General features: G+C 37.6%; 1 protein-coding gene across 2 annotated transcripts in view; it reads right to left on the bottom strand.

Annotated features, from left to right (window-relative positions):
• Positions 1-10,613: 10,613 nt before the first annotated feature.
• Positions 10,614-14,668, bottom strand: part of ube2e3.L (ubiquitin conjugating enzyme E2 E3 L homeolog) — a 41,557-nt gene continuing 37,502 nt past the window's right edge. For both annotated transcript variants that reach the window (NM_001096743.1, XM_018234638.2), the window contains 1 exon segment: positions 10,614-11,220. In NM_001096743.1, the coding sequence (NP_001090212.1) occupies positions 11,123-11,220 (98 nt within the window). In that variant the 3' untranslated portion in view covers positions 10,614-11,122.

The raw sequence follows: 14,668 nt of genomic DNA, 5'->3' as shown, positions 1-14,668 counted from the left end.
TCACACAAGCAAAGACAGGCTTCAACTCCCAATCAGGTCAGCCTAGCTGCTGATTGGTTCCTGTCCTACAGTGCAGTCTGCTGAGTGCCACCGGCTCCCCTGCACAGCCTGGGAAAGGAGGCAGCAGCAAGTGGAACAGACAGGTGGGGTTAGTCTGGTTTCTACAAACATTTTCAGAAACGTAACCAGAAATGCAACTTTTTAAAGCACATTCCTGCTAAAGCTAAAAGAGTTGAATGCACTGGTACATTTTTGTTCTTTACATAATAAAGCAATGCTGAAGAATAAGATTTTGGTCCTCCTGATCAGCTGCCCAGGTAATAATAAGCACCCTGTACTTCTGTAATTTATGTAATTTTAAAGCAGATTAGAGTAACCAATGTTACCACCTCTAGCTGTTGGAAAGATAGAGGGAATTGTAGTTCAACAACTTCTGAGGAAGGCTGAGGAAGAAGGTTATTCTTCCCTTGGTCTATTACCACAAGGTTATGGTGTATTCCAGCTAAAGGCCCTAAGCGGGATATGAGCAAATTTTGCAACACTCCATAAACATGTAGCAACCAATAAGACTGCAAAAGACCAGTTACAAGTAACTGCTGATTGGTTGCTGTGGGTTAGAGGACTGGGACTGCATAACCTAAATCATATGTTTTCAAGCGGAGAGAAGAATGTCCCCATTCAGCCAGTTTCAGAAAGAGGTGTGCAATGCAATTCAGTTTTCATATCTAATTTAATGTATATATAATAGCAATATATTTTCAGTTTAGCAAATGTGTATTTGCTTTATTCATGTCTTATATATTGAAGCATCCAAAGCTACCCTTAGTTCTAATGCCAGTCAGGGTATGAGTCGACTCTATAATCAAAAGCCTCCGGTATAGGGAGACCTGTGTTGCAAAACTGTCATTTCAGCTGCACCCCCACATGTCAGCCACATGATTCTTACAATAAGGCAAAAATGACCCTCCACTGCCCAGCAAAGGTAACTGACAGCAGTGAGAGGAAAAGCAGGAACCTTCTGATTTGTGCTTAAGATAAAGAGGTTTCATCTTGGAATTTACAATCTTTGACCATTGCAGGAGGTTTCTTCATGTTCTGCTTAGGTGCCAAAATATTGCAATAAGCATCAGTTTTACAGAATTCAATTTTAAAGTACTACTTTAATATTCCAACGTGATTTTATTGTGTAAAAAAAAAAACCCCATTAAAACTGCAATAAAGTATAAGTGCTCTCCTTGGAATAGGCAAGCATACTTTCCTTTTAGTGTTATAACCATGCATTCAGTACTGAGGTCTGAGTTTTTTCTTCCTAATATATTTTTATTACTGAAATGCCATAGCAGGGCACAAACAAGGGGAAATAACTTTAGAAATATTTTGGATTCTTTCCCTGTTGCCCCATAGATTTTTTCCACGAATCAGAAAAAAAAATTTGTGGTTTTCTAATTTTTTAATAAAGCTCTAAAAATTCGAGATTTATTAAGTGTAAAAAGCACTAATACAAAACTTCACCAGGTTAAAGTTGTCAAGGTCCTATAGAATCAGTGGGAGCTGCGCTGAGCCTGTTGGACCGTTTTAAATTAATTTGGACTTTTAAAGGATTTTGGATTTTTATGCGCTAGGAATTGTCCAAAATATTTTTAGAGGTTTATGAGGTATTCATATTTTTTAGTGCATTATTTCAGTTCCTACTTTTTTATTTGGATGTTTTAATAGATCTCATGACATTCGTAGTCTTAGAGTTTGTGAGTTTAGTCGTAGTTTCAAAAACCTCTAAAATTTGACCTTTGATAAATAGGCCTCCACATTTCCATAAGGGTCATAGACTGTCCATAAAAGTAATTCCGAGGGTGGGTACCTAACTGAATCCTGGATTTGATGCATCCCTATTGCTTACAGTACAGGTAAATGCATGTAATTAACATAAGGATGCTTTAATTTGCCTTTAGTTGTATATATATGTCTTGTAAAAACTAACAGTTATAGAAGATTGCCTGGATGGAGTCTTATTTATCTACATTTTTGTATTTATTTAATGTATAAAATATTATAGCGGTATGGGAGCTGCCATGGTGCAATGTTAGCTATAGAGTCTTATGAAGTGGTGCTACAGCAGATTATCATGACTGAGTGCTTGCTCTATTGTACATGTATAATTAGTCAGTATAATGTCCTTATAAAGGAGCTGGAAGCTACAATTTTCCCCTTTGAGAATGCAGTAAATTATATTTAAGAGTCAGCCATTTGCCTTTCCAAAATGCATCACTTAAATGAGTTAACATTATGACTCAATTACTAGTCAAGTGGTTCTTGTGGGATGCAGCAAATGGCTTTAACAGCGCTGGGCTGGGATTTAAAGAGAAAAATATCTATAATATAAAGAGCCAAGTAAGTGTCCTGGTGCTGTGTGTTTAACAGAACAACTGGTACATCCAGCAGAGAGAAGGTGTATTGTGAATCTGTGTTCGTAACTACGAACAAAACAGGGGCAAGACACCTTTCCACACACTGCAGTCCCCAATGTTTGCACAGGACTGAGGCAGCAAGCAATGGGATTGTGTCTGGTATTTAGGGAGGAGACCTTTTAGTTGCATATAAACTGCTGTGTTCTGCAGCACTTCCCAGGAAGTGGAGGAACTGCGCTGTAAAACCCAGTTCCCAGTACTTTTCATATGCAAAAGGGACTCAGGGCCCCTGGATTGCCAAGGGTAAATTGCTATTTAAAGAGACAGTAACCAAATTAGTGTTTTCCAGCATCACAGAATGACAAAACTGAGGACCACATAACCCAAAGGGATAAGGCATAAGGCAGACGGCCAATAGCCCCCCCCCCAATCATTTCAACTGACATATAATACCGTTATTGCCAGGTAGTGTGTCTTTTGTGATTAAAAGAGAAGTAAAACCTATAAATGAATATGGCTAAAATGCCATATTTTGTATACTGAACTTATTGCACCAGCAATGATCCAACTATCCAAGTTTGTAACAAGGGGTTACCACCTGGGAAAGTGACATAGTAACATAGTAAGTTAGGTTGAAAAAAGACTCACGTTCAACCTTTAAACTCTATTTTAACCTGCCTAACTGCTAGTTGATCCAGAGGAAGGCAAAAAACCCATCTGAAGCCTCTCCAATTTGCCTCAGAGGGAGAAAAAATTCCTTCCTGACTCCAAAAGGTCTAGTCCCTGGATTAACTTGGACTATGAGCTATCTCCCATAACCCTGTATTCCCTCACTTGCTAAACACCATCCAACCCCTTCTTAAAGCTATCTAATGTATCAGCCTGTACGGCTGATTCAGGGAGAGAATTCCACATCTTCACAGTGCTCACTGTAAAAAACCCTTCTGAATATTTAGCCGGAACCTCTTTTCTTACCTACTGGTAAATAAAGCATTAGAGAGATTATTATATGTCTACAACACTCACGCTCAGTGTGCTTTGAGGAGCTGTTGAGAAACTAAGCTTAAGTGTTGTTGCAAATTATCAAGCAGAAAATGAGGGTTTGTATATCATATAAGCTGATGCTACAGGGCTGATTAATACATTCTTATGCTAATTGAACTGTTTTTTGTGCTGCCATGTAATAATTAAGTTCAATAAGTGACAGCAGCACAGAGCATGTGCAGTGAATCAGCACAGAAGAAGATGGGGAGCTACTGGAGCATATTTGGAGACTCTGATCTTTACTGCCAAAGGGCTGTGGTTGCCTTGGGCTGGTACAGAAGCCCAAAACATGATGTACAACATTTCTAGCTACTTCTTTAGTTAGGCTTTAGTTCTCCTTAAGGGAAAGTAAGATGATAGTGAACATACTCATGGCTTGGGTCAGAAAGCTATGCAAAATATTGCTTTTCTCTACTTAGGGGCCTAATTACTGACATTCCAATTTCCTATTTTTCCACAAATCATATTTTTTCTCTAAAAATACACATTTTTTAAAAAAAATTCTCTAAGACTAAATATTCTAGATTTATGAAGTGTGAAAACCACAAAAAACTCTTGATACAAAACTTCAAGTAAAAGCAGTCGAGGTCCTATAGAAGTCAGAGGGAGCTGCGCTGATCTTTTTGAAGCCATTTAGACTTTGAGGTTTTCAGATTTTTTTCATGCTAGTAATTATCTGAAAAACTAGACGTTTTATGCACTTTTTTCTGTTCATTTTTAATAAATGCGTTCTTACTTTGTATGAAAGATGCACAGGTATTTCGTATGATTCTTATATATAAACAATTGAAGATTCACTCCTCTGCAAACAGCGATACGATGTGCTCACTTGAGCCCACAGCACGAGCCAATCAGCGGTGAGAACACAGGGCACCTACAAAATCTAATGAACAGCATAAAGAAGTAATGCATATATATTGGAAAACACCTCCTTTGAAAGGATTTTATTATATAACTGGACATGTTGGGGAAACTATTATATCCAACAGTGGAACTACTTATTGGAGTGAATTTTAATTTACCTTTTTCACTCATTTCCTTGCAGCCATGTATCTGCTGGCTAGAGTTCTATGGCATAGTTTCTACTTGTGTTTGTATTTTATTTGACCACCATTCATGTATGGCCACTCATCTGACTGACAGTTACCCATGATGGAATGTTAGACTGATATTTTTCACTCTTCCTGCATTAAATGTTTTATTGCTATTTTTAGAACAGGGCGGCTGTCGCAAAGCAGCCGACTGTACTTTAATTTCACATTCACTTAACAAGGACGATTCTAAAAAAAGATCTCCCAAAACATGGCTTGTAAATTTAGCTTCAACTTTACATAACCTTTCTCACTGATATGACTACAAATACACAGGCATTGGGATGCATCTGTACTCAAGTTCAAAGCATGGGGATTTCCTAGATGCAACAGAACCAGGGTCCGGTTCACAGAAGGAAACAGATGGTGACTGGATAATAGTCCTAATGAAACAAATACCTGTGTCTGACACAGATTCATTTTAGAACATATTTGAGTGTCAGGTACTATATGTACCTTGCTATAATCTGGCCGCCATTCTGAAAAGGCAGAATGCACTGTGTGCACTGAATATTCGCTCTGCACATATGAATTTATACAAAGAATAAGCTCAGAATACTGCTGGTCTCTGCTAAAGCGTTCACTATACATTGTTAATGCAAATCACTTTCTATTTATGACTACTATGAATTGCTGATTCTATTGTGGGATAAGGAGAATGCTGTAAGCACATGATTATAGTGATGTGCAAAACTGACCCGTTTTGCAGAAAATTAGTGAAACTGGGAAAATTCGTATTCGTTGACAGGCAAGAAATTTTTTTTGAAGCGCAAAATTTTTTTTCACCTATTAGAGTTCATGGGCGTCATTTTCACAGCAAAACTTGGCACTAGAGATGAATACAAAATATGTTTTAAATGGTTCTGGGGTTCTCGCTGGAGCTTTTCCTGGGTACAGTTGAAACATACACAGTCATTTAATAGTTTTATAAACCAGCAGCAGCCTTGGAAAAAACCAAAACATACCTGGAAGGGACAAGTTCATCTTCACATTAGCCACAACGAATGTAAATTAGAACTCAAGACAATACGCCGTATACAGCGATGGCTACTTTAATATAAGGAAGGAAATGGAGTCAAGAATATGAAATATACTTTATTGTCATGTTAATAGATGTATACAATGCTAATATATTCCATGGTCATCTTTTATATTTTGGTCCCATTTCCCAGTGGAGTTTGCAATGCAATTTTTGAACTAAAGGAACACACACACAGGGATTATTTCAGATGTCACTTAAACCTACCAGATATTTTTTGGGCTGTGTTAGAAAACTACTGCACCCTAAGGAATCCGATAGAAGTTCAGTGAGAACATAGAAATGCATTTCTCTGGTTGCAACATTTTGTCTCTGCAACTCTTTCCCAGGCACATAGCACTCACAGGCCATCCATTGCAAAACATAATGTAAGTGCCCATGTTTGTGTGACACAGCCATTTAGGCATCAGAGAGCCTGTGCCCAGGGAAGCAGTGGGAATAAAGCTGGCCATAGATGTAAAAGATCTTTTCATTATCGTGAGACCAAGGTTATCTCGAAACCATCATTTAATTGTACAATTTGTCCATCAACTAAAAAGACCATTTCAGGCGATATTGCCAGGAAAACTGAAGGTAGCTGCCTGCTTGGCCCTGCAAATATAGATAGTTTGCACTGGGACAAATACATTTTTTTTAACCTGGCAGATGTCGGTCGAAAAATTGTAATATGTATGATTGTTTGATTCCCACTAACTTCACGATAATTTGACGGATTTCGCTAAAATCGCTCGTCCACAGAAGAAAAATCTTTGCGTCTATGGGGACCTTAACTTTGTAAGACTCCAATGAGCTGAGGAGGGTGATACTTCTCTCCAAAAAGATTGTTACATTCACATACTGTATTTGGCATGCCCCAACTGGGAATTACATTTTCTTTTAAACTTGAATTTTGGGTTTATATCCCCTTTAAATATCTACATACAATAAGATATCTTCACTAATCTGCCCATTTTATTGGAATTCCTGTTCCAGTTTGCGTCTTCTCTCTGATGTTGACCCCAAATAAATTTGACCCTGCCCTCCTGAGGCCCCTATGGCTGATCCATCTATGTGGCCCACCACATGCACAGTATAAAGATTTGCCTGCCATGCATGAGAAGTCTATAAGCACTAACAGATCAGCCTGGCTCTTAAATGCAGATTAGCTAAATAGATTTTCAGCAAACAGTCATATGTGTTCCATATTTGTCTAAAACGGAGTCAATGATCAAACACTTTTTGTTGGCACTACTTTACCATAGAAACAGTAGTTGTTGGTGGGACATTGCCATTTAATGCCACTTGAACTTAAGGCCTGGCTGTGAAAAAGCACAGGTGTTAGATCATGACCAAGTTGTAGGGTATAACCTCTTTTCTACATTAGTTGAATGAATAGGGCTTGTGATGAACATACCTTTTCAAAACCGAAAATGCACAGGAACATAAATATATATATATTTTAGTTTGGTCAGCTGTTTTAAAGTTATTTGTAAACATGTTTCCCATTAAAAGCAGTAACTGTCTACCCCCTTCTGTTCTCTTCCCTGCTGGCTCTGCCTCTTGAAACAATGGGAACAGAAGTCAGCTGATTATCAGGCCTGTTTTTCCTTAAGGAGATCTGACTTTTGCAACATTGCTTAAAGGAACAGTAACATCAAAAAAATTATTGTGTTTTAAAGTAATAAAAATATAATGCAGTGTTGCCCTGCATTGGTAAAACGGCTGTGTTTGTTTATAAAAAATAAGCTGCTGTGTAGCAATGGGGGCAGTCATTCAAAGGAGAAAAGGCTCAGGTTACACAGCAGATAACAGATAAGCTCTGTAGAAGATAATGGTGTTATCTGTTATCCACTATTTATCCTGTGCCATATAGCCTTTTTTCAATTTCCGCTATTGCTACACAGCAGTTTGTTTATATGAAATATAGTAGTGTTTCTGAAGCAAAAACATCAGTTCTTTAAAAGTCAGAGCCAGGCGTAGAGAAATGGACAGACAGATACAGCTTCAGTGGAAACTACATTGACAGATATGCAGTGAATGAATACTGTTTATACTTTCTTTTATTAGGCAACATTTTACTTTATGTTTTTTATTTCTTTTAATGTTTGTTCTTGTTGGCAGACCATCTGCCTTTTATTTCTAAATCTTTACTTAGAAGTACACTGCACAAGTGCAGGTTTTCAAACCTCTTTTTTTAAATATCACATTTCCATGATATCTCTTTTACACATTTAAAGATCACATTCACAATTCATACGTTACCTATATATATTGCCTGTATGAGAGTGTTGTCTGCTACCCTTTAACAATAAGATGTAGAACAAAGGCAAAAAAAAAGGTAAAGTATAATTGAAAAAACATGGATACATCCTAAATCTCAAGCGAAGATTTATCAAGTTGTGTTTTCAAGGGTTTTTTGGGTCATAGTAACATAGTAAGTAAGGTTGAAAAAATTCACACGTCCATCAAGTTCAACCTTTAAAAAAGGGCATAAGAACATAAATATATTTTATTTTATATAGTTTACGCATGCCAACATAAGCCTTATGCATTAGCAATGATACCCAACTGGCTTCTGTCAGAGTTACAATCTAGAATTGGCCTTTAGAAAGCCATAAATGGGCCTGTGCTTCCATCTCCGGAAGATCTTGGTTACTGCAGTTGTTATAAAACATTGTATAACTGTATATTTTATATTAGCATGCAAAAATCTTCTGAGGATCTCTTAACCAATGAACAGCACACATTCTTACTTGTGGAGATCCATAAGAATTCAATGCCCAAATGATGGAGACTGGCTAAAAGCCAAAGCATGATGGGGACTGGGAACAGTGAGACATGGTCATTTTGCCTAGAATATCTTTAAGTTAAAAGCATGTACGCTATAGAAGTGGTATTGAGATATACTAGTAGATAGAGCTGTGTCAGAACTTTTATTTCTAGCTTTTTGGAAGGCTTAACTCTGAATGACACCCAGCTTTATTGTAGATAGAGCCATACTGTATTAACTGCTGGAAGAGGACAGAGAGCAAAGTTGAACAAAAAGATGTTTGGTGATAAACAATTTCTCATAACGTTAATGTCATCTCAAAGTATTGCATATACAGCACATTTTGCTGCACTGGGCTGACTTGGACTTTATGCTATTTTCATAAAAATGTATAACCGTAAAACTGTGTTCTGTGATATTACATATAGAACACATTAATGTACATAAATGATATGTCAATAAACGGTGCTTAACCACCAACTAATGAGGTTGCTTGTGTCACAATACATCTTGGGTATCATGAGAAACTATAAAGCTACTTTTGTAAAGATATTACAAGTCCCCTTGGAGGTCCATGGCCCTTCTGAAAACTATTATCCTGTGACTTGATACAGCCATGAAACTCCTTTGTAATGTCTATTATCCCAATCAGGCTAATTTGTGTCTTTATATGGTCTATCGATTGTCTTTAAAGACTTTATCTCTTTACAGGGCATTTTCTGTGCTTTTATATGATCGTGACAATTCTTTATGACATCTCATCCCTACACGGGGAGTACTTTACTCCCTATATTCAGATCTTCAATGCATGCTGTATAATCAAAGCTAAATTGCTATAAAAAGAGTAAAACATATCTGATGAGAACACATTCATAAAGGATGCCTTTTTTTCCAAAATCAGAAACAACCTTCCGAACTGTGGTCTCTTAATCAGTCACTGAAAGAATAACCGAGAGCACAATGATGGAAACATGTCACCTTCACCTCCATCAGCAATTGCAGAGGGGAAAAAAAAACAGACACCAACGAATATGCTAAAATCAGACATTACTCTTTCCAAACCTCACCAACAATAATTCTGCTGCTGCTTCTAAAATTAAATCTGAATGACCTACATGACAATAAATGGTGCTGGGGGTGACAGTAATACAGCCATTCGATAAGGACACGTTCTCTATTAATCAAGCCTTATATATTCTACATCTATATATTTTATCCACAGTATAAATATCTCTCAATCATGGGTTACTAGCCTTTTGCCACAAAACCTATATGGTTGTTGAGATACAGTAAATGTATAATTTATCCTCTTAAAAAAAATTAAATCATAATTTACTTGGCCCTGGGCTGGACATTTACACCAAGCAAGATGTGCTTGAGCAAAGTGTTTAGATCCTCTTTAAATACTGCAAAGAATGAATGCTATTTTCTTGCATTAGGCAAAATATTTTTGGTTTACAATCCCTGGAACAGTTGTTTAGGGGTATGGCCACCCACTTTAACTATAACAAATTACTGTTTTTAACAGTTTTTTTTTTTTTTTTGGTTTCTATGTCTGAAATAGAAGAAAAGCTTTAGTTTAAGCTTCATGTAGTTGTCATGAGCCCCTTCACTGGGCAAATAGAACTGATGTGAGTATAATGGAGCAGGGGAGTGCACGACTTTCACTCTCACTTCCTTTCAAGCCTCTGCAGGCTTATTCTCTTTATATGGAGTCAATGCAAGTGCCCCATTCTATCATTTATCAGAGTTTCTATTATTCAGGTGGCTTATTTAAATTTCAGCGGGAGAAATATTGCCTATGTACAAGGCTGGTGTTTAATATATTTATAGACTATATCTACATTTGTTTATTTTAAATCCCTATATCTCTTGTTAAACTGCTATAATTCCCTTCATGTCTCTGAGCTCTGTTTGTGGAGCCAATACCATGGTTTGGAAACCAGTGACATTGTGCAACACTTTCAAGGAAGAGGTTTGGCAAAACTTTTGGTGACTAAAGGTTTAGAAAAACAGTAATTTTATGCAAAGGCAATGTTTCCTGGTTCAGGCAGAGCAGCAGCAAAAGAAGAGCGGATTCTTGGCCTGCATTTCTCCTCAGGCCGAGGTCCGATTGGTCTGGCATTAGTCTTAACCTTTATATCAGCCAAGTTACAAGTCCATCTGTACCAATAAATATTTACTAGCTGACTGTAAATATAATCCTTGTAGGAAGCAGTAACAGCAATAGAGAGACTCTTATTTTGTTTAAATGGATCCATATTTGAAAACAAAGAAACTACACCTTAGGGAACATGTTTATTTTGTGTTTGGGATAATACATTTGGGTGCTCTCTGAGCTACAAAGGAATAAAGGAAATCTTTTCAGTTCAAACTGACAAAGGTAAAACAGTTTTCACAACAGTGTGTACCACATAATTGTAAATATTTCTGGGTTTAATACAAATGACAATTTCTAGTAATCTACTGCTAACTTTAATAACGTCATACAGATAATGAATTAGGCTAAAATGCACTATAATATTTGGTTTGGAACAGTATTCTTAGTACATCACAAAATACATTTTGATATCCCAAAGAAGCAAGACTTGCAAGTAGGCATTTTAACGTTACTAATCTACAGCTACAAAGTTCTACTCTTCATAGTATTTACCTTTTGGGGCAGTATACCAGTCTTCATAGGATAAAAGCAGAGAGTAGAATCAGTATAACATATACACAGAAGTCCGTATTGTAAAGGCTATAAAGATTTGTTGCACATTGTACAGATGCCTTGTGCTTTACACTGTACAATTTATGTAGCATATCTCTTGGTCCACTGTCTCGCTATCCTGTCATGCTCTGCTCTGTTGGTCAGATACTGCGTGGCTATGCTTCCGACCAGTGGATCAGCTGAGGAAGAGAAAAGAAACAACGTTAGTTATGAATATCATTTGGGCAAGAAGAGAAAAGAAACAGCATTTAGTTAAGAATATCATTTGGGCAAGAACAAGTTAAAATAAAATTATAAAAAAAACAAGTTAATTCGAAGGATAGTGCAATGGAACACCGTTCCTACAGTCAGCCATAAGGCAGGGGATAAGAACAAGTCTCTGTAACGCAAGGCACACAATAACATGTATATTTAAACGTCACTCAAGTTAAAGGGCATGAATAGCAAACAGGAGGGTGCAAATTTCATACAGTGATTAAGTCATAAAGCAAACACAGGTCTTCGCTGAATGGCCACAGCTCTCTGTGCTCCAAAGTGCAATGCAGAATACAAGTGTGCAAAAATATATTGAGAATTGCACCTGTTTTTTTTTGCAATTTGCACTGCGCAGGATAAATGAACCCTTTAGTCTTTTTTTGTGCTACTATAGCAGAACATATATACAGAAGAATAGTAAAACATTCAGGAACTTAAAAGACATAATAAACTTTCCAACAGCTGCTGCATTCTAGTAGTGGTATATTGTGAACAAAGGGCACTAAAAAGAGAATTGGAGGCTTAACAAATGGGAACATAAAAGGAAGGCAGAAAACGGGAAACAAAAAGAAGCTATGGACTTAACAGAATCATGCAGGTGCATTGGTCAGCATATGCCCAAGTCATGTGTATTTAAAAACTTCACTCAAAATCCTACTGGATTAGAGAATTTGAGTAAATTTTTTGAGGACAAGGAATACCTGAAACACTGGGAGTGTCATTGTCATCTTGATTCCCTGATCCAGTGTGCTATTTAATTTATATCTAAAGGTATTTTCTTTTTAGTTGTGTTCCCACAGCGAGGACTAGTGCCTGTCAAGTGGAATTTCTTAGAAAGGACTAGACCTTACTTTTCACTGATCAGAATACGGTTTGCGACAGTTGCTGTTTGTATGGGGCCCAATGGTGTGGACCCAACAGCTGGCTTAGCTTCTGAGTGAAGCCGAAAGCAATATTGTATTTTTAAACAAAGACTAACGCTATAAATTTATTCACTGTGCTCAGCTCAGTGCAATTACATATTTCAGCTGCAGCGGCTTTGGACATTTTGCAGAACCAATACAGAAATACCAACTGTCACATGTGATGTATTTGGGTGCTGCAGGCACAGGTGTGTAGAATTTTACCCCAACAACAAATTCAATTAACTTTGTTGCAATGAATAATGTAATTTTAGTTTGGCCAAAAGAGCACAGAAGCAAAACGCAGTATATCAAAAAAAATGATTAATAAATTTGATTAAATAGTGAATATTGGGGTCTGACAATCAGTTTAACATATTTATGAAAACAGGTGGCTGTTTTCAGCTTTGTATCTTTTTGATATGTAGGTTTCAAAAATGAATGTTATATTTGTAAAGTTTCATATACAGGTATTTATGTACTTTCAATGACTTGTCTGTTCTGTATCAGTGCTTATCTCTTCTGCTTTCAAAGCTAAATTAGACAAAAAGTCCTGAGGAAGCTTTTCATATAGAGAGTAACTGATGTAGCTTGGTGTCTGGCGACGAGACACAGATCGTGGGTGTTTTACTAGACTTCCTGCCATAAAGCAAATCAGCACTGCTGTTTATTACCAGAAAGGAAATAAAAACAGGCACACAAATACCAGGAATTACATTTTCTCATTGAAAGTAATTTTCAGAAGCTGATATTTATTTCCCCCAAATTCTACATATCACAAAACATTTACATATTGTTTTCTGGTTTAAACTCTTTCACCGCTAATAGAATCCCTTTAATTCAGTCATGATTTTTATGGTTTACTTTTTATTTCTAAGCTACACTGTTTAAATTGCAAATAATTCACTCTGCCATTTAAAATGCTATTCTTGGACCAACAAATGTATATATTTTTTGGCTGTAATATTGGTGTGGAGGCAGCCATCTCAGTGCATTGTGCCTGATTCTGAGCTTTGAGAAGGAGCCAGCACTTTCGGATGGAACTACTTTGAGACAGCTATTGTTCCTTGCATTCATTCTCATTGTACAGGGATGGGATCTATTATCCGAAAACCCATTATCCAGAAAGTTCAGAATTACAGAAAGACAGTACTTGATGCCAACTAAGATATAATTAATCCTTATTGGAGGGAAACACAACCCACTGCATTTATTTCATGTTTGCATGATTTTCTAGTAGACTAAAGGCAGAGACACACACTCAGATTCGGGGACATTAGTCGTCCATCGACAAATCTCCTTCTTCGGGCGACTAATCTCTCCCGCCGGCTAGAATGCAAATCGCCGGTGGGAAGGCAATTGGTGCGCTTCGTTTTTCGAAGCTGCCCGAAGTTGCCTCACAAGGAAACTTTGGGCGATTTGAGATTCAGAGTGCCATCCCACAGGAGATTTCGATTCTACCCGGAGGGAGGCAGTTCCGCGAGATTAGTCAACCCAAAGAAGAGGCGATATATCGCCGGGTGACTAAATCTCCCCGAATCTCAGAATCTGAGCATGTGTCTCTGCCCTTAAAGTCCCATACCTGTACTTCATTAGGACCCAAATCGTGCTCACCTTGTGGTGGACAAGAGAATAACACCCAAGCGCGAAAAAGCAGGGTTTTTCCTGCTTGGGTGATATTTGGGACCTGTTACTTTTAACAATGGATACAAACCGTTCAACATAGGTGTCGGATAGCTGCTATCTGGTTAGCTGCCCATTGTTCTGTTAATAGGTTACTGATGGGCTGCTGGGAGGGAAAGGGAGGGGGTGATATCACTCCAACTTGTAGTATAAATGTGAAGAGTGACTGAAGTTTATCAGAGCACAAGTCACATGATTGGGGGCATCTGGGAAATGGACATCATATGCCAAATTTCAAAATTAAATATGAAAAAATCTGTTCTTTTAAATAATTGATTTTAGATGAATCTATTCTTTTAAACAATTGATTTCAGTGCAGAATTCTGCTGGAGCAGCACACTATTAACTGATTGTTTGAAAAGAACTTCAGCCAAACGAAATGCAGGTGCACACCTGGTCCCTCTTTCAACGTTCACGGTGCATGGATCATAGGAGGACGGCACCCCCAACAAAAGGTACGTAATAAATTAATCCAGCACACGAAATTTGCTCAAGGGATACCGTGTTTAATGTCAAGCCAAACAGGTTACAACGTTTCGGGGGCGTACCCCTTCGTGACCTGACGAAGGGGTACGCCCCCGAAACGTTGTAACCTGTTTGGCTTGACATTAAACACGGGTAATAACCCTTGAGCAAATTTCGTGTGCTGGATTGTTTGAAAAGAAAACATTTGAAAAGAACAAACAAACAACATTTTCCCACGACAGTATCCCTCTATATTGCAGGAGGGAGGAATTTGTGGTTGGATAACAGTGTCCCTGGAAGAACAACTATCTTTTGCATACAA

This window comes from Xenopus laevis, chromosome 9_10L, assembly GCF_017654675.1.
Source record: "Xenopus laevis strain J_2021 chromosome 9_10L, Xenopus_laevis_v10.1, whole genome shotgun sequence".
NCBI lineage: Eukaryota > Metazoa > Chordata > Amphibia > Anura > Pipidae > Xenopus > Xenopus laevis.
This window is presented reverse-complemented; position numbering and strand designations above follow the sequence as displayed.